General features: G+C 62.2%; 10 protein-coding genes across 10 annotated transcripts; 6 read left to right on the plus strand and 4 right to left on the minus strand.

The window, feature by feature from the left end:
• Positions 1-463: 463 nt before the first annotated feature.
• HETIRDRAFT_455141 (uncharacterized protein) lies at positions 464-2,487 on the minus strand (the record flags this gene model as incomplete). The annotated part of the gene is made up of 4 exons (XM_009553216.1): positions 464-906; positions 977-2,090; positions 2,159-2,258; positions 2,333-2,487. The coding sequence occupies 4 exons, from the start codon at positions 2,485-2,487 to the stop codon at positions 464-466; spliced, it is 1,812 nt and encodes a 603-aa protein (XP_009551511.1).
• A 31-nt stretch (positions 2,488-2,518) lies between these two features.
• HETIRDRAFT_455142 (uncharacterized protein) lies at positions 2,519-3,344 on the plus strand (the record flags this gene model as incomplete). Its single annotated transcript, XM_009553217.1, has 2 exons — positions 2,519-2,615; positions 2,677-3,344. The coding sequence occupies 2 exons, from the start codon at positions 2,519-2,521 to the stop codon at positions 3,342-3,344; spliced, it is 765 nt and encodes a 254-aa protein (XP_009551512.1).
• A 44-nt stretch (positions 3,345-3,388) lies between these two features.
• On the plus strand, positions 3,389-5,976 carry HETIRDRAFT_455143 (uncharacterized protein; the record flags this gene model as incomplete). Its single annotated transcript, XM_009553218.1, has 6 exons — positions 3,389-3,711; positions 3,836-4,583; positions 4,655-5,068; positions 5,123-5,521; positions 5,591-5,816; positions 5,870-5,976. 6 exons carry the CDS (start codon positions 3,389-3,391, stop codon positions 5,974-5,976), a joined length of 2,217 nt encoding a protein of 738 aa, XP_009551513.1.
• A 201-nt stretch (positions 5,977-6,177) lies between these two features.
• On the minus strand, positions 6,178-7,346 carry HETIRDRAFT_455144 (uncharacterized protein; the record flags this gene model as incomplete). Its single annotated transcript, XM_009553219.1, has 2 exons — positions 6,178-6,304; positions 6,367-7,346. 2 exons carry the CDS (start codon positions 7,344-7,346, stop codon positions 6,178-6,180), a joined length of 1,107 nt encoding a protein of 368 aa, XP_009551514.1.
• Positions 7,347-7,791: 445 nt separating this feature from the next.
• On the plus strand, positions 7,792-9,226 carry HETIRDRAFT_430013 (uncharacterized protein; the record flags this gene model as incomplete). The annotated part of the gene is made up of 4 exons (XM_009553220.1): positions 7,792-8,239; positions 8,302-8,414; positions 8,454-8,538; positions 8,700-9,226. 4 exons carry the CDS (start codon positions 7,792-7,794, stop codon positions 9,224-9,226), a joined length of 1,173 nt encoding a protein of 390 aa, XP_009551515.1.
• A 630-nt stretch (positions 9,227-9,856) lies between these two features.
• Positions 9,857-10,472, plus strand: HETIRDRAFT_148112 (uncharacterized protein). Its single transcript, XM_009553221.1, has one exon. The coding sequence runs from the start codon at positions 10,114-10,116 to the stop codon at positions 10,270-10,272; it is 159 nt and encodes a 52-aa protein (XP_009551516.1). The 5' UTR covers positions 9,857-10,113; the 3' UTR covers positions 10,273-10,472.
• A 403-nt stretch (positions 10,473-10,875) lies between these two features.
• HETIRDRAFT_156762 (hydrophobin-like protein) lies at positions 10,876-11,604 on the minus strand. Its single transcript, XM_009553222.1, has 3 exons — positions 11,428-11,604; positions 11,206-11,370; positions 10,876-11,145 (listed from the first exon to the last, which is right to left on the minus strand). Exons 1-3 carry the CDS (start codon positions 11,557-11,559, stop codon positions 11,101-11,103), a joined length of 342 nt encoding a protein of 113 aa, XP_009551517.1. The 5' UTR covers positions 11,560-11,604; the 3' UTR covers positions 10,876-11,100.
• Positions 11,605-12,093: 489 nt separating this feature from the next.
• Positions 12,094-13,371, minus strand: HETIRDRAFT_156763 (hydrophobin-like protein). Its single transcript, XM_009553223.1, has 3 exons — positions 12,507-13,371; positions 12,298-12,453; positions 12,094-12,232 (listed from the first exon to the last, which is right to left on the minus strand). Exons 1-3 carry the CDS (start codon positions 12,651-12,653, stop codon positions 12,188-12,190), a joined length of 348 nt encoding a protein of 115 aa, XP_009551518.1. The 5' UTR covers positions 12,654-13,371; the 3' UTR covers positions 12,094-12,187.
• Positions 13,372-13,463: 92 nt separating this feature from the next.
• On the plus strand, positions 13,464-14,240 carry HETIRDRAFT_156764 (hydrophobin-like protein). Its single transcript, XM_009553224.1, has 3 exons — positions 13,464-13,747; positions 13,812-13,976; positions 14,043-14,240. The coding sequence occupies exons 1-3, from the start codon at positions 13,520-13,522 to the stop codon at positions 14,082-14,084; spliced, it is 435 nt and encodes a 144-aa protein (XP_009551519.1). The 5' UTR covers positions 13,464-13,519; the 3' UTR covers positions 14,085-14,240.
• Positions 14,241-14,894: 654 nt separating this feature from the next.
• On the plus strand, positions 14,895-15,705 carry HETIRDRAFT_174682 (hydrophobin-like protein; the record flags this gene model as incomplete). The annotated part of the gene is made up of 3 exons (XM_009553225.1): positions 14,895-15,383; positions 15,439-15,603; positions 15,661-15,705. The coding sequence occupies 3 exons, from the start codon at positions 14,895-14,897 to the stop codon at positions 15,703-15,705; spliced, it is 699 nt and encodes a 232-aa protein (XP_009551520.1).
• Between the last annotated feature and the right edge of the window lie 363 nt (positions 15,706-16,068).

Genomic DNA, 16,068 nt, shown 5'->3' on the forward strand with positions numbered 1-16,068 from the left:
CTCTACTTTTCTGCGACCCCCGACGATGTGAGGGGCGCGTTGATAAACTTTTGGTGGTGATGGACGAGGGAACGATCGATCGAGAGATTCCGAAAGAAGGAAGATACGAGGCGAGACGAGACGAGATGGGGAGGAGGGAAGAGGCGAGATGGGGGGAACAGAGACGGTGGTTATTAAGTGAGGAGGGGGATTAAGAGTAATTATCCACGACCACGAACAGGAGACCGAGGCGGTCGACCAGACCAGACTATCCCATCCAGGGACGCCGTCCAACGTACAACAACCGAGTACATGACCGAAGACGATGGCCGTGGCCGGATACGACCGAGACCAGGACCGAGCACGAGCAATTAAAGAACAACAGACGACCACGAATGACCACGAACACGCGACGAACAAACGATCAAGGACCAACGACCAAGAACGACGGGCGACCGGGGCCCGCGAGGCGCAGCGAGGCGACTCACGCCTGCATATTGCCCATATACATCCCCTGCTGCACAACAACCTGTTGCTGCTGCTGCTGCTGCGGGGGGCGGTACTGCTGATACTGCTGCTGCTGCTGCTGCTGCTGCTGGCCCCTCTGCTGTTGCTGCTGCTGCTGCTGCTCCCTCTGCTGCTGCTGCTGCAACTGCAGCTGCGCCTGCTGGAACGCGGCGGCGGCCGGGTACTGGCTCTGCCACGGCGCGGGCGACTGCGAGCCGGCGCCTACGGGCGTCGTGGGCGCGGTCGCGGTCCGATGCTGCTGTTGCTGCTGCGCGTGCGCGTGGGCAGCGGCGGACGCGGTGGGCGTCGAGTGCCGCGATGCGTTGGCGGACTTGGTGTGCACGAGGCACTCGTGCTGCCCCGAGGCGAGCAGCTTGAGCCCCGTCGCGCCGTGGTCGCCCGAGTGCTGGTAGTGGTAGCCTGTTGGATCGCGAGCGAGCGTGTGAGTATGGGGGTCGGTAAAGAGGACGAAGGGGTGGCGGCGACTCACGGAGACCGTTCATGTTCTTGTACCTGCGCTGGCAGTCGCCGACGCCGCACGCGAACGGGCGCAGGCGGCGCTCCGCCTCGCGCTCGACCTCGCGCATCTCGCCCTCGCTCATCTGCGCGCCGCGCGTGGCGCCGTCCGCGCCGACACCGACGCCCTTCTCCGCGAGCAGCGCCTGGAGCGCCTCGAGGTCCTTCGGCGGCGCAAAGTTGCACGAGCCGTGCGTCATGTGATACTTGAGCCCGTTCGCCTGCTTGTACGACTTGCTGCAGTTCGGCTTGGGGCAGCGGAACGGCTTGGAGAGCAGCAGCGACGAAGAAGGCCGCGAGAGCGTCGTGCTCGCGCGCGGGGTGATCGCCGAGGCGGGCGTCGAGGTACCCGAGTTGGACGCAGAGGCGGAGGTGGAGGCGTGCGCGGAGAGAGGGAGGTACGAGGCGGCGCCGTTCGAGGGCGAGGGCACGCGAGAGGTGGAGGGGGTGTTTGCAGGCGTGGTGCTCGTGCTGAAGAGGAGCGCGGGGGGGAGGCAGCCGTAAGGGCTTCCGGGCTCGGACATGGAGCGGTCGTCGGCGAGGACGCTGGAGCGCATGCCCTTGGGGGAGGGGACGGTGCCGGGCATGCCCGCGGAGTAGTCCTGGTAGCCAGAGTACGCATTAAAGGCGTCCTCCGCGGCACGGACGGGGGCACGGTGGGCCGGCGGGAAGGGGGCGAGCGGGGAGCCGCCCGCGCGGGAGGGGAGCACCGAGGTGGTGTCAAAGGCCGAGACCGGGGAGGGGCAGGCGGAGCCTGGCTGGGAAAAGGCGTAGGAGGGTATGTACGAGGCGAGCGGGGTGGAGATAGGGGTCTGCGGGGGGGAGGACGCGCTCGAGGAGGAGGGACTCGAGTCGAGGTCGAGCTCCATGTCGTCTGGGTCAAAGGAGCCGAGGTGCTGCTGGGCGTGGTGCTGTGCGGCGAGGGCTGCGAGGGCGTCCTGTGAGAAATAGGGGGCCTGCCTCGGGGAGGAGGGTGGAGCGGGAGCGGTGTTGTAGGGGTCGACGACGACGACGTGGCACTCCTCGAAGTGTTCGACGAGGGCGTGGAGGTCGGTGAGATTGAGGCCGCAACATGTGTAATTACGGCACTAGTTCGGGGAGAATCGCTTAGCAACGAGGGGGAGCAGGGACGGTGGGAGAGAGAGGGGGGACTCACGAATTCCTCCTCGCGCTCGAGGGCGCCGAGGGCGTGGATGAGAGAGCCGCGGTCGCTCTCTATCGACGAGGAGATCTTGCCGGAGCGAAAGTCGTTGGGGCTGGAGCGATGGGGGGTGGATGACGGGTGAGCGGGGGATGTCGGGAGAGGGGGAAGGTAGAGGGGGGGACTCACTCGAGAGGGCCGAGCAACTGACCGGGGGAGGAGCCAGGGTAAAAGTGGCTGCCGAAAGAGCCCGGGCGCCAGGAGAGGGGGGAGCCAAAGAAGGCGCGGGTGTAGGAGGCGGGGTTGAAGGAGCCGTTGTTGCCGTTGTAAGAGCCAGAGGCCATTGCGATGTCCTGGACGTTGGAAGGGAGGGCGATGGGCTGGGACGAGGCGGGCATGGGGGTCGAGGAGGAGGAGATGGAGATGGGTGAGGAGGAGGAGGAGGAGGAGATGGAGGAGATGGAGGAGGGAGGTCGCGCCTATATAGCCGAACCGCGAACCACGCCCGTCCGTCGACCCGCCACTGCGGTCAGCTCGCTCCTCCCCGGTCCGATCGCGGCCAAACACGCGCACACACCACGACGTCGCCATCGCCGTCCCCCGCGCACCGCGAGCCTGCATCGCTCCGGCACCCTTCTGCCCCGGAGAACTGCCCTCTCCCCCTCTCCCGGCAGCCCCCGCCCCCGTCCACCGCCCTGGCCACCCACGCTCCAGCGCCTGCCACGCCCCTCTCTCTCCCCAGCCATCTCCGCTCCCCCAATCCCAGCCCCGCCCTGCCCGTTCCCCGGACACCCCGTCGAACACCCATTGGCGCCCCGCCCCTTCCAAAGCTAATCTGAACCGCACGCACGTCCCCCTCCATTCCCCGCCGCACGTCCCCGACCCTCATCGTCACCGCCGCCCCCCCTCCCCCGCCTATACCCTCTCCCGCCGCCCGCCCGCGCCCCAGTCTGCATTCCCCATCCGCAGTCCGATCCCCGTCCGACCCTCGGCCCCGATCTCCATCCCCCGTGCCCCGCCCCGCCCCGCCCCGCCCATGTTCCCACGCCCGTCCGCCTCTGCGTTCATATGCACGAGAAAGAGAGGGCCGCCCCTCTCCGCCCCCTCCCATTCGTGCACCGCGCCTTGCGACCCCCCCTTTTTTCTTCGCCTCTCACGGTCGCTCGCTGCGTCCTCGACCGTCGTCGTAGCACACACGTAGCACCGTCCGTACTAGCATTCAATGATAGACTACATATATGTACCATGATCGAAATAGCAATGCAGCGGCGGCGTCGTCCGCCCGCGATCGCGTGCGTGCGTGCGTGCGTGCCCCGCCCCAATCAGTCCATCGCCCGTCGCCCGTCGGGCCTCGGCCGCGCCCCCTGTCGCGAATCCCAGCGCCCCCCGAGCGAGCGCGGAGATGCACAGCGCCGCCCGCCGTCCGTGCGCCCGTGCGCCTCCGAGCCCGAGTCCGAGCCCGAGTCCGAGCCCGAGCTCGAGTCCGAGTCCCGTCCACGCGTGAGCACGCATGTGCTATCCATCAGCACCCCGGTGCGGCCAGGGCGAAGCCTGCGCTATACAGCCAAGTAGCAGGTCAGGCCTTCAGGACCAGTACAGTACAGTACAGTACAGTGTTGTGCTAGTGGTGGTGGGGCGGGGCTGCCCGACCGTAGCCACGGCCCACTCGCTACGCTACGCGTGATGCGCGAGACTCGAGCCGTCTCTTGCTACCGTCCGCCCGTCCGTTCGTGAGCACGCGAGCCGCCATCTCGACAGCAGGGCTAGGGCCACACACCACGCGATCTCGAGCCTCGACGACCGCGTGTCATCGCGCCAACAACAGCGATCACGCGTCCCGATGCGCGTCCCCTCCCGTCGCGCGCGCCCCGCGGCACCGCAACCGCACCGCACCGCAACCGCCGCCCCTGCGGCCAGGAGTGCAGTCGACGACGCCGATCGTGCGCCGCCCGCCCACGACGTCCGCATCGCCGACCCCATCCGACCCCATAAACAGCAGCCAGAAAAGCGAGCTCGCAGCGCCGCGGGCACTCCTCACCGCGCTCGGCCCACCGCTGGCCGCCGTCCGCCGTTATCGTCGCATCACGGTGCCTGTGCGCCCTTTGCAAATTCTGCAGGCGCAGATGCAGACGCAGACGCGGGCGGCGGGTCGACTCGACTCGGCTCGCGGTTCGCTTCGACGGTCGCTCGCTGTAGTGGTGGGTGGTGGGTGGTGGGTGGTGGGTGGTGGGTGGTGGGTATCGCGAGGCCCGCCGCGCGCGAGGAGCTGCGAGGAGGCGATCGGGGCGCGCGGATCGCGCGTCTGGCGCTATTACCGCGTTTGGAGGGGACGGACGCACCTGCGCGCGCGGCGCGTCGTCGCGTAGCACCGTCCGCGCGCGCCCACAACGCGCGCGCTAGCAGCTATCACCGCACGCACGCGCGCGCGCGCGCGCGATGTGTACGGCCCTCGTGCCGTGCCAGCCTGGTGCCCTGTCAAGGAAAACGCGGATCTGCACATTATCTGCACAGACGGACGGATCGCGCGCGTCCCGCCGATCGTCCTCGCCGAAGCTGTGTTATATTAGCTTCCTGTGGTGGACGGTGGACGTGGGCGCGTCGACCAGCCGACCGACAGCGAGGAGTATGTTTGGCGCATTCGGAGCAGCCGCCCCCGCCGTCGCCGTCGCCGTCGCCACTGCGCTGATCACGCGGCTCTTCCCCCCGCACGCGCCCGCGCCGCAGCGCCGTGCGGTGCGGTGCGGTGCGGTTCGGTGCGTCCGAGACGCTGAGGGGGCTAGAGATCCATCGCCGGAAATCAGGCAACGGGCAGCGCGACAGATTCCGAGGATGGAGGAGAATCTGGCGGTGATCTCGTCGCGCGCGGGCGAGCGGGCCCTGCTTCGCGGCGGCTGTGTTGATCGGGACTCGGGAGGCGGAGGCGTGGTGGGCGGAACGGACGCGGAACGGCCATGGTTGCTGGTGATGCTCAGCCGTTAGACGGTAGACGCCCGCTTGTTGCGGGAACGGACGGACGGACGGACGGACGACGGACAGTGCGGATGGTTGGTCCGGAGGGCGCGCGTGGCCGGCAGCGCGGAACGACGGGCGATGGAGGGAGACCTACTGTTACACAGTATGGAGATGCATCGCGCGTTGCCGTGCGCGACGCCGCGCTGCCGCGAGCTCGACTCGTCGAGCCCATCAGGCGACGCGCATCAGCACCACCGGCGTACTCGAACGACTATCTTCTGCGTAGGGCGGAGACTAGGTACCACTAGCGCACGGGTGGCCGGTCACCTGCTGGGCGTGATCGCGATCAGCAGCAGCAGCGCATCGGACTTGTGTGCACCCAGCCCGGATCAGCGCAGCACAACTGCGTTCGGGCGAGGGGTCCAGGTGCGTGCGCAGACGTTTCGCCATGACAGGACCGAGGCCAGCTGAGCAGACGCGAGCCTCGGGCGCAAGGCGTCGAGAGTCGGTGGGGCTCGCACGAGGGCCCGTGCAGTTAGGCGCTCGCCGCTCGCCGCTCGGCATGGAGCGCCCCTCTCGCGCGCACGTTCACCCGGGGTGCCGGTCGACGGGACGCACGCGGCGCGCGATCTCGATCCTGATCCTGATCCGATCAGGGGCTCTCGCCGCGACCGCGAGCTGGTTCGAATTGCCAATCGCCCTCGCCATGCCGCCGCCATGCGTTCGTGGCTGTGTACGCCCGTGCGCTGTGCTGTAGATCCCGGTATGTCCCAGTGTGTCCCTCTTTTTTCCTCGGTCCCCCGTCGCTCGCCCCCGTCGTCGCGCGCGACGCACACGTGCGGCATCAGCGCTTGCTCATTCCTCCCACCGCCGCCGCATGACCTGCCTCACAATCGCGCCATGGAACAGACGTGGAACACCGCGGAACAACCCCGAACGCTTCCTGCTCCTGCTGCTACTTACTCACCGACCTATTTGCAGCGCCCCAGGGTCGCGGTGATTAGACGCCTCGCCCTCGTCGGCCGCCCTGGCTCGTTTCGATGCCCTCGGCGATAGCCTGCGTCGGCGCCTGCGCTGCTCGCTCACGAGTCCATGCTTAGGGACTCTTGCATGTCCTGAGGCTCGCGCCCGCCGAGTAGCGCCTCGCAGGCGTCGCGCGCGCACCGAATCGAACCTCGACGCACGCACGCACGCCGCACCACGCCGGTCCTATGATCGGGCCATCAGCTTCTCGGTGCCCAGCGGTGGAGTTGCACGCAGGCCCAGCCTACCTGCGAGCCAAGCACAGCGCAATCCGCATCCGGATTTGACTCCCCATCCCCATCCCCATCCAGCCCCATCCCCACCCAAGTTGCTTCTCCATTCTATTCCCGCGCGCACTCGTGGCGCCCCGGCTCCCAGGCAACGGAGCAGGTGGGAGCGCGCGCCAGATGCCATCTGCACCGGCTCGCGCGCGCGCGCGCTGTTCCAGTCGCGCCGCGTGTACGTCTTCCGAACCGCGCCGCGCGCCTCTGCGGCTCGGCGGCTCCCTTGGGCCCGCCCCGCCGTTCCGCCCCGTCTCCGTGCGACGGCGTCCGTGCGCGCGTCCATGCAACGACGAGCACGGATCGCCGCGCGACCCTGGACAACGCGCGCCTGCGTCGCCGTGCATGTCGCACCCGCGACGTCGCGACGCCTGCGAGCACGACGGGCGTGCGTGCGTGCGTACGTCGTGGATCGACAGGGACGCGCCGAACGGAGGCTTGTACCAGCCCGTACCTGCCTTGCCTTTGGATAAGCTGTCGATCTCTGGCCGTGCGGCCGGAGGAACGGGAGGCTGATCCGTCTCACGCGGGCGCGGGGCGAGGGCGGCTGGCGGCCGGTGCTGCGGCACGCACTGGCACGCACCGCCCTCCATTTTCTCGGCGCACAGCGCACAGCACAGCGCTGCTCTGCGCCGCGCCACGCTCGGGAATCGGGAGTCGGGGTGTCGGCGAATCCTCGGCCGGCGCGTGGCGCGCGCCTCGCTGTCGCACGTATGCCGACCGATGTCGGGATCCAGCGCATGCGGAAGTGCGCGTGCGCTTTCGAGAGAGAGAGAGAGTATGTGTGCGTGCGTGTGTGTGTGTGTGTGTGCGAGGGAAGCGCGTTGCCGGATGAGGATAGCAGTTAGCGTCGCTTCGTTCCGGAATCGAATTCGCAGACGTTGACGGCCGTTTTGGCACTTACGACAGCCCGCTTGAGCTTCGGAGCGTCCATGATTCGCAAGCATCGCGCGAGGACAAAGCACGTCGCTCGGCGCGCTGCTTCTGGCGTGCTGTGTGCTCGCTGCATGGCCAGCGCGCGCCTCGGGGATCCAGAGGAACCCCCACGGTCGCCGTTCTCTCACTCTCGCTCTCTCACAGAACGCATACACCCCCCATTCCCATTCCTCACCGCGGCGATGTCCACGCCATCGTGCACGCCAGGGGGGCAAAGCACCAGCTAGAAGCCGCGTCGGTACTATCGATGAGATCGCAGATGCGCGATGCGCCGTGTGCGCATGCGCGTGCGCGTCTCACGCGAATCCTCATTACAGCAGTATACATGTGCGTGTACATAAGCGGCGGATTCGCGCGAGCCGTCCGAGAATGGGAACGCTTTGTTGATGCAAGTGTTCGAATTCGAGTTCGCTCGGGTCCGCGACATGAGGACCCCTGTGGGTGCATCTCATTACAATGGACATACTACACATGCATGGACGGGCGGACCCGCGGGTGGCTCGCCCTCGAAACAAAGGAGCCGGGGCGGCGATGCGGTGCAGCCTTGTCGTCCTTGTATTACGATTCGGGGAGCAAGCACGGCCAGGCGGGCGCGGATACACGCTTCTCGCATCGCGGCGACAGGATATCGGGATCGGGCCCCTTCGAGTTGGAGTTGGAGTTGGCCGCTCGCCAGGGCTCCGTGGACGTCGCGACCGAGCGAGCGCGCCAATCACGGAAATATGTAGCGAGAGAATGCGTCCGATGCGCGTGCTGGATGCACTTGGCTGGCCGAGGGGAGCCCGAGACCGTCTCGTGGCGCGTCGTGGCGTGTCGTGTCGTACTGGCCGAGCTCAGCTGAGCTGTGCGGTATCTGTCGAGGCCAAGCAGGGCGCGCGAGAGGAGCAGACCGTGACGGATTTACGTGAACGTGTCAGGGTTCACTGCGAATGCCGACGCACACCAGATGAATGGAAGACCTGGCAGGCGGGTCGGCAGCAATAGTGGATAATGGCGCGAGGTACATACCAAGGCGGGGTCGGGCCATCACCACATCACAGGGCGTCGGCAAGATCGGGAGACAGCCCGCGCGAGGTGTTGTATGTTGCTACACATCACATGTACTGTATGGCTGGCAGTCGACAGGAGGTTTTGAGCCAGGAACGTCGGAGGGCGTGGAGCAATCTGGGGCAATGTCGTTGGGCAGCTGGCCATATCGTGACAGTGAGTAGCCGGACGTGCCGGGAGAGGTGACGGCAGTTGCAGACCCTGCGAAGAGGGCCCGATTGCCTTCGACATGGCGTGAAGCAGAGAGATCGGCATATCGGGTCAAGCAGAGCACTGCTCGCGAACAGCTGAGCGGGGGAGCGCCTGCGCACATCTAGATCCGCTCGGGAAAGCAAGGCTTGCTCCTGCCTGGGGACAGAGAGTGTGCGACGAGAGGGGCCCACGCGCACCGCGAATGGCCGTCTCCGGCTCCAGACTGCCAACGAGGGACTTGGCTGGGCTGCTATGGGTGGAGACCCGCGCCGTGTTGCAGCTGCAAGCCCATGTCGAGCGGGGACGCAGCTGGCTCGGGCAGATCGGCGATAGTCGCTCAGAGATCTTACCTCGACATCTCCATTGCGCACGCCGTCCGGCTCGATGCCTTCGCCTCCCGCAGGCGCACAGCCGCGACGTGTCCGGCAACGCTTCGCCCGAGCGACGCAACGAGCACCAGCAAGTACCTGCTAAGCTCGATCCTGCGATTGATGGAATGTGCTCCGCCATGTCAGTTGCTGTCGACTGTAGCCAATCGACCAGTCTCAGTCCGGTGCGCCCCGGACTTGAGCTTGATCATCTGGAGTGCGCTGTTCGGCGAATCTGGGCAAAGCCACGGTGGATTGAGCTGGCAGCAACAGATCGTTGCTGAGGCTGGGGCTCCGTCATCTGTTTTGCGGAGTTCGCGGTGGCTGGAGGCCTGGCCATGATCTCGTCCATCCACGTGCATGTGCGGCGCGACGACGGGGTTTGATTGCTCGAGCATGTCTTACCGAGGTTCATTGTGGATCGACTGAAACTCGAGAGGAATGTGAGTGGGTACTTTGCATACAAGTTTCCAAATTTGAGGAAGTCGTAAACCTGCGTTCGCGATCACCCTTCTCAGATATGGAACACAACATGTTCCCTCCTTGAGCTGCTCGAGTTGCGTGCGTTTCAACCGACGGATATGCGATGGCAGCAATAATCAATTTACCCGCAGTTCGGTAGGTGCTCCTCCTCTATGGGCGATCTATTGGCCCAGCGCGTCATCGCGCACCCCACAGCCCATCTCTGCTCCGAGATGAGCCCCACCCAGCACTCGTGCATACGTGGGCCCGCTCCCTCCTCGACTCGAACATCTCTCGAACGCCTCATCATGCGCGCATCAGCTTCTGACTCCGAGCTGCGAGTAGCTCCATTTGGGATCTTCATTCCGGGTCATTCTCCCGCTGATCCTCTGCGAGTGGGTCTGCCGCCTCTTCAGGCTCTGGGGCGCTCACGCTAATTATAACATGCACAACATGTGCGACCTCTAGGCTGGAGCCGGGCCTCAAGGCGGCACAGCCCCTCGTCTTTCTTCTGTTTGTGACGCGCTGAATCGCGCTGGTTCGTTTCAGCCAATCCGCCAGTGACGCGCGGTAGCACGCGTCCCTCCTTCATAGATCGCGCCTCCCTTTGATCGGTGACGCCAGCCGCCGCCGATACTCTCGCCATCTTCCATCTCGAGACGAGCGGCCCCCCGGCAGAGCAGGTCGCGGTTTCTCACTCCACGTCCGTATGCATCGTCGCCAGCGCCTCTCCCTCCTCTCACACTTGATCCAATCACCCTGCACGCGTGCGAGCTTTGCTTCGTACGCGCATGGTCGCTTCGCTGATGGCACCGCGCCGCGACGTTTCGAGCAGAGGCTATATTTCGCATCGCACTCGGTGCTGTGATGTTCCACCATTCGCGGGCACGATCCCATAGGTTGGCCTTTCATGTGTTATGTTTCGAGGGCGTCACAATCTTCCATTGTGTGCCCAGCCTATCCCGCTTGCCCAAAGTTTCGACATGGTGAGACCACTCTGATCATGTCCACTCTATCTTCAATGAGATGAAATCACCTGGAATCCTGCTGTTTGAACGTATGCCTTGTCGTCTAGATCATGATTTGGCGTTAATCTATTGGGAGGCTATTTTTACTACTATAGGTTTAAATTTTACACACCGAGAAGGCATATGTATACAGGAGCTTTTGATTAGGTTCTCGAGATCACATGTCGCAGCATTCTGTGAATCCAATTGATCCTGCCTCACCATCGTCGTGCGTTGGTAGCCATGTCATTTATCGCTTATGGATACAACCCAATCCGATATGGTGTAACGGCTAACATTGCCGCCTTTCATTCCTTTGATCGCGGCAGCTCGGGGTTCGATTCCCCGTATCGGAATCAAGTCTCAACAAATAGATTTTTGTTTGCCATTGATCTCTGACATTGTAATAGTGCCGTTCAATAATAACCGGCTGCTGTCGAAATCCAGTCGCACCCCACACTTATGAGCAGCGATAGCGGCACACAGTGTCCGTGTAGTGATTATGCCAAAGGCCCACCAACAAAAGTTGAACAAGAAAACTACGGAAAGCTGGATCCAAGAAAAAAAAAACGAACGACGATGTAACGAGAGACGGTCGACGCAGCACCCGCTCCGCCTCACCGGCCTTTTCCGCTTTCCACAACATACAAAGAACGAAAGTACCCAGCGGCCTCAGCGACTCGACGCTCTCACAGGCCGGCATTGATGGGGGTGCACCCCAGGTTGACGAGGCCCTGTGAGGAGAGAGGCCGGGTTAGACCGGATAGACGCGGTAGGCGGAAGCAAGCACTCACGTTTTGAACGTCGCCTGTGCAGCAGGCTGGCTGCTGAGCGCAGTTGGAGCCGTCGCCGACGCCGATGAGGTCGATCGGGTCGCAGCTGAGGCCGACGGGAACACTGAGTCCTTGAAGGACGACACCAAGCAGCCCGAGCTGCTTGCTGATGCTGGGGTCGTCGGACTGACAAAGGCAGGAGGGTTAGCGAGAGGGACCAAGGAGGCAAAGGGGCGTGCATACCTTTCCGACCGTATCGCAGCAGTTCAGTTTACCGGTATTGCACTGTCCAGTGCGTTTGGTGGAGGGGGAGGGGTGGGCCGCAGCGACGAGGACAAGGCCGAGGACGGAGAGCAGAGAAAGGCGGGCAAACATGGCGAGAGTGAACGACTGGGTATCGGTGGGGCGGAGGGGTGAGTGCGTTCGTTGTATGAACAGAGAAAGAATGGCCCATGGAGGACCACCTTTTATACAGCGGAGGCGTTGAATGCACAACCCATCCTCACCGTCAAGGAGACTGGCGCTGGAATGTCTCAATTCCTCCTTGTGGATGGATTCTAGTCCTACGGGAGACAGTTGCAATGCCAACTAGCACCGTTGGTGCATCCCCTGAGCGATTCGGGGACTCGTGAGCGCGAAGTTTCTATCTAGAGTACGAGCATATGTCAGCGTCTAACAGCGAAGTAAACTTCACCAAGGCAGTGACATGTTGCTTCGATGCTCGATTTACCAAATATGAACGGACGGATCGTCATGGAAAGCGTCTTCCATGCACCTTGTCATCCCTTCCGGCTGATGGCTGCGTGCCGTGGAGTGTCAGGTTCGAGCCACTCCGGTACTCTCAACGTGAGCGAGGCCAAGGCTTGCCGGCGAGCCAGAAAGCGCGCCCCTGCAGACAGTCCAAGGCGAAAGGGTAAAGACAGGTGTGTATTACAATATAGTGCTTGTGTGAAAGAAACTGTGTCTGTATCGACCGATTTCTTCTGAGTGACCACTCCACCGCTCAGAGGACGAAGTTGATAGGGTTACAGTTGATCCCGAAACCGCCCTAGATAGCGGGGAGTCAATGTACGGAGCGCAAACGTGGTCAACAGACAGAAAGGTGCTACTCACCACCAAAGTTTTGTCGCAGCACACAGGCTGAGTGGCACAATTGGAGCCCACACTATCGGTGGCGAAAGTGTCGCAGTTAAGCCCGATAGGGATATTTTGCCCTTGGAGAATGAAGCCCTGCTGGGCGAGCACGCTGCTCACGCTCTCCGACTCCGACTGATGCTTAGACGTCAGACTAACTTCGTCCCGCGACACGGGTGGACACTTACGCTCTCAATTGTGTTGCAGCACTGAACGCCGCCAGTGTTGCACTCGGCTGTTAGAGATTGATCAGACCAGCCTGAAGGGCTTGGGATGGCCAGTGTCAGAACAGCAAGGCCGAGAACGGCAGAGACGATGGTGATGCGAGCAAACATAGTGACAGTGGGTGTGGCCTAAGGGGCGGGTGTGTTCAACGAACGACAGTGGAGGCTAGCGGGAGTCAGGAGAATCGCGGTGTGGTGGTTGAGACATTTTATACCTCGGACGCCGAGGAGTCCGCCGACGAAGCAGGAAGACACGACTTCACCAAGTTGAACCTTAGAATCGCATTACATCCAGAACGGGCTTCCCATTCGCCTGCTATAGGGCGTGCACTTGCCTTGAAAGCTTACCTTCCTGGAAGCCTATTGCCGCTGGTCGGGTAAGGAGCGACTGTAACGAGAACGCCTAGACGAGGCTTCACCATCCTGAGGAAAGGCTCTAGCGCACCAACGGACAGCAGTATGTCGCATGATGCTCCATCGCGGCAGTAGTCTGACGGGCAGCGGTCGAGGAAGCCGTTGCAAGCGTCATGTCCTGGACGTGTCCTTTGTCCGATGACATCGGGTGCAGGATGGCTCGACACGGATGGCATTGGGATCCAAACCACGTCCGACCCTCACAAGTCGAGAAATGCCGCATATGGGCATGCGGTTACCAAAAGCGGACACGCACCTGTCCCGCAAATACGCCACTTGCGCGACGGGGCGAGGACGCGTACGGGCGGTCTCTCTCCTAGCGTCTCCGCGCCCCCTCGGCCACACGACGAGCTCGAGAAAACGCACTATCCTAGCCGCATGCCAGAGGGAGTAGCACAGAGTGGAACGTCGTCTTGGGCAATGATGAGCCGGCGAGGCCTCTCCTCACGATATAAGAAGAGAGGGCGAGGACGGATATTTTCCAGTTCTCAGCTCTCCTCCGTTGTTGCGATCTCCTCCGTCTTCGACACCCTCACAGCCTCCTATCCCACATTCTATTAATCATGTTCGCTCGCTTCTCCACCCTCTCTGCGCTCTCCGTTCTCGCCATCGCCACCATGGTCGCCGCCGGACCGTCGGGCTGGCACAAGCCGGAGGAGGTCGTCCCGAAGCACGACTACAAGCCTGAGTACCAGCCCGAGTACCAGCCCGAGTACAAGAGCGAGTCCAAGAACTCCCTTTCGGCGCAGTGCAATACCGGATCTGTCCAATGTTGCGACACGGTCGAAGACGTCAGTGCAGTCTTTCCCGATTCGTCCTTACGTTCTACTGGCTGACATCCGCCTCGATCGACAGGCTTCCTCTGACAATGCAGCAAAGGCTCTCGGTCTCCTCGGCCTCGTTGTTCAAGGCGCGAACGTCCCCATCGGTCTCAACTGCGACTCCATCGACGTCTTGATCGGAGTCGGCGCCGGCTCCAACTGCGCTTCGCAGCCCGTCTGCTGCGACAAGACCGAATCGGTAAGCGCGCTGCTCCCTGGCTGCGATGACTGTTGTGCTCACCTGGATTGCTCGCGCGCTCGCTAGGGTCTCGGCGTCGGCTGCCTGCCCATCAACCTCGCTGCCTGAGCGCGATCCCGAGTCTGGAGGAGGGAAGCTGAGGAGGACTGTTTCGCACACACTATTTCTATACACCACCCTTTTATTTTTTTCCTTCGTATAGTGGCTGGGGGTCGCTGGCATTGTGAATGCATATTCGCCGTGTTCGGCTGGTTTTCTCTGCAACGGATGTGAACACGAGTACTTGAGTGTCGCAACTGAAGGTGTCTTTCCGATCAACCGAAGGCTTTCAAGAACACGGCCAGTTTTCGAACCAAGTTCGCGAGCTCATTCACACCCACGCAGTGAAGATTTCCCGACCAGCACTCCCTGCGATAGGATCGTTTCCCTGAAGGCAAAGATCAGCGTCTGGATTCTGTCATGCAGAGAGCGACGGATCGTGAGGCATAGACAGTGGCGATCGAGTCAGAGATCCTCGCACAGTCTCACCGAGATGTCTGGTCGGATGGGGACTTGCGTTTAGACATTTGCAAGCTGGGGAAAGACACGACAGCGGCAGAACGAAAGCACACGAGCAACTGTCACGGCATGTACGCACGTGATGCCTTTGAGGCTTCGACGCGTTGTTGTGGATGTGTTTGGAGCAGCCGCGTCGCCCTCGCCTCCTCTTCCTGGACGGTCGCATCCAGCGAACCGAAGTGCGGTGGAAAAGGAAACTCACCGCCCAAACAGAGAAATATCATGGTCGAGCAGGGTTGGCCCCGTCTTGTATAAATACAGGCTCGTCGACGTCGGTGCATCCTCAGTTCTCCAGCCGCCCTCTGCAGTCGAACGAAGGCCTCTTCACTCACACACATTCCTATCCCCACGTCGTCCACTATGTTTGCCCGCTTCTCCGCTCTTTCCGCTCTTTCTATCCTCGCCGTCGCTATGGTCGCCTCGGCGGGACCTGTCGCCGACTACGGCAAATCTCCTGTTGCCTACGACCCCAAGTCGGACTACAAGCCCGAGTACGCGCCCAAGGAGTATTCCAAGGGCGACTACGGCAAGGACGACTATGGCAAAGACAACTACGGCAAGGACAACTACGGCAAAGACAAGTACGGCAAGGATGTGTACGGCAAGGACGAGTACGGCAGGGATCGCGACGGCTACGATGATCACGGCCGCGACCACTACGGCCAAGATCGCTACGGCCACGACGACTACGACCCCGACCACCGCGGCCACGGAGATTTCGACGGGGACCGCTATGGCCAGGACGACTACGACCCCGACCACGACGACTACGACAATGATGGGTACTCGAATGACTACGAGAGCCAGTGCAACAGTGGTCCCATTCAGTGCTGCAACACCGTCGAGGATGTGAGTGCTATTTTGCCTAGCGAGGCTCGAGAGATACTCATCTGTGAATTATTAGGCTTCCTCTGATGCCGCTGCCAAGGCTCTCGGTCTCCTTGGACTCGTCATCCAGGGTCTCAACGTACCTATCGGCTTGGATTGCACCCCGATCTCAGCCGGGGCTGCGTTCGGTTCTGGGTCCAACTGTGCGTCACAACCTGTGTGCTGCGATAAGGTCGAAGAAGTAAGTTCCCTCATCCCACGCCTGCGACTGAGCTGCTCACAAATGCCTTGACACTAGGGCGGCATTGCGGTTGGCTGCAATCCTATCAACGTCGTTGTTTGAATGAGGTTGCAAAACCAAGTCGGCAGGGGGGGCGATAGGACGAGAACTGTTATACCACATACTATTTCTTTACACTACATCTTAATATTTCCCTCGGTATCTTGGGTGTGTAGGTGGCGCAGGGAATGTATATTCACTGTGCTTTTTCTTTCATGAGAATCGTGTGATGAAGAGAATTTGAGAATGAAAGTGCTCGCAATCGCAATTTTTTTCTGTCTTGTTACCGGCGAGGAAGTGGAGTAAGGGCCGGAAGGCATTAAATGTCGAAATGGGGCTATCAGGGCGGATGGTAAAACACCACCACAGGCTCGCATAAAACTATTGAGAGACGAAGATAACTCAGGACGCATGCTACCATGAGAT

Source organism: Heterobasidion irregulare (assembly GCF_000320585.1).
Source record: "Heterobasidion irregulare TC 32-1 unplaced genomic scaffold scaffold_11, whole genome shotgun sequence".
Classification (NCBI taxonomy): Eukaryota; Fungi; Basidiomycota; class Agaricomycetes; order Russulales; family Bondarzewiaceae; genus Heterobasidion; species Heterobasidion irregulare.

Bases quoted from the DNA above. Each gene is read 5' to 3' on its own strand.
- HETIRDRAFT_148112 (XM_009553221.1), top strand. From the start codon at position 10,114: ATGCATCGTCGCCAGCGCCTCTCCCTCCTCTCACACTTGATCCAATCA.
- HETIRDRAFT_156762 (XM_009553222.1), bottom strand. From the start codon at position 11,559: ATGTTTGCCCGCCTTTCTCTGCTCTCCGTCCTCGGCCTTGTCCTCGTC. The intron at 11,371-11,427 runs GTATGCACGCCC...TGCCTTTGTCAG, and splicing joins GCTGCGATACGGTCGGAAAG to TCCGACGACCCCAGCATCAG. The intron at 11,146-11,205 runs GTGAGTGCTTGC...CTCTCCTCACAG, and splicing joins GCACAGGCGACGTTCAAAAC to GGCCTCGTCAACCTGGGGTG.
- HETIRDRAFT_156763 (XM_009553223.1), bottom strand. From the start codon at position 12,653: ATGTTTGCTCGCATCACCATCGTCTCTGCCGTTCTCGGCCTTGCTGTT. The intron at 12,454-12,506 runs GTAAGTGTCCAC...TCTAAGCATCAG, and splicing joins GCTGCAACACAATTGAGAGC to TCGGAGTCGGAGAGCGTGAG. The intron at 12,233-12,297 runs GTGAGTAGCACC...CCCGCTATCTAG, and splicing joins GCTGCGACAAAACTTTGGTG to GGCGGTTTCGGGATCAACTG.
- HETIRDRAFT_156764 (XM_009553224.1), top strand. From the start codon at position 13,520: ATGTTCGCTCGCTTCTCCACCCTCTCTGCGCTCTCCGTTCTCGCCATC. The intron at 13,748-13,811 runs GTCAGTGCAGTC...CTCGATCGACAG, and splicing joins GTTGCGACACGGTCGAAGAC to GCTTCCTCTGACAATGCAGC. The intron at 13,977-14,042 runs GTAAGCGCGCTG...CGCGCTCGCTAG, and splicing joins GCTGCGACAAGACCGAATCG to GGTCTCGGCGTCGGCTGCCT.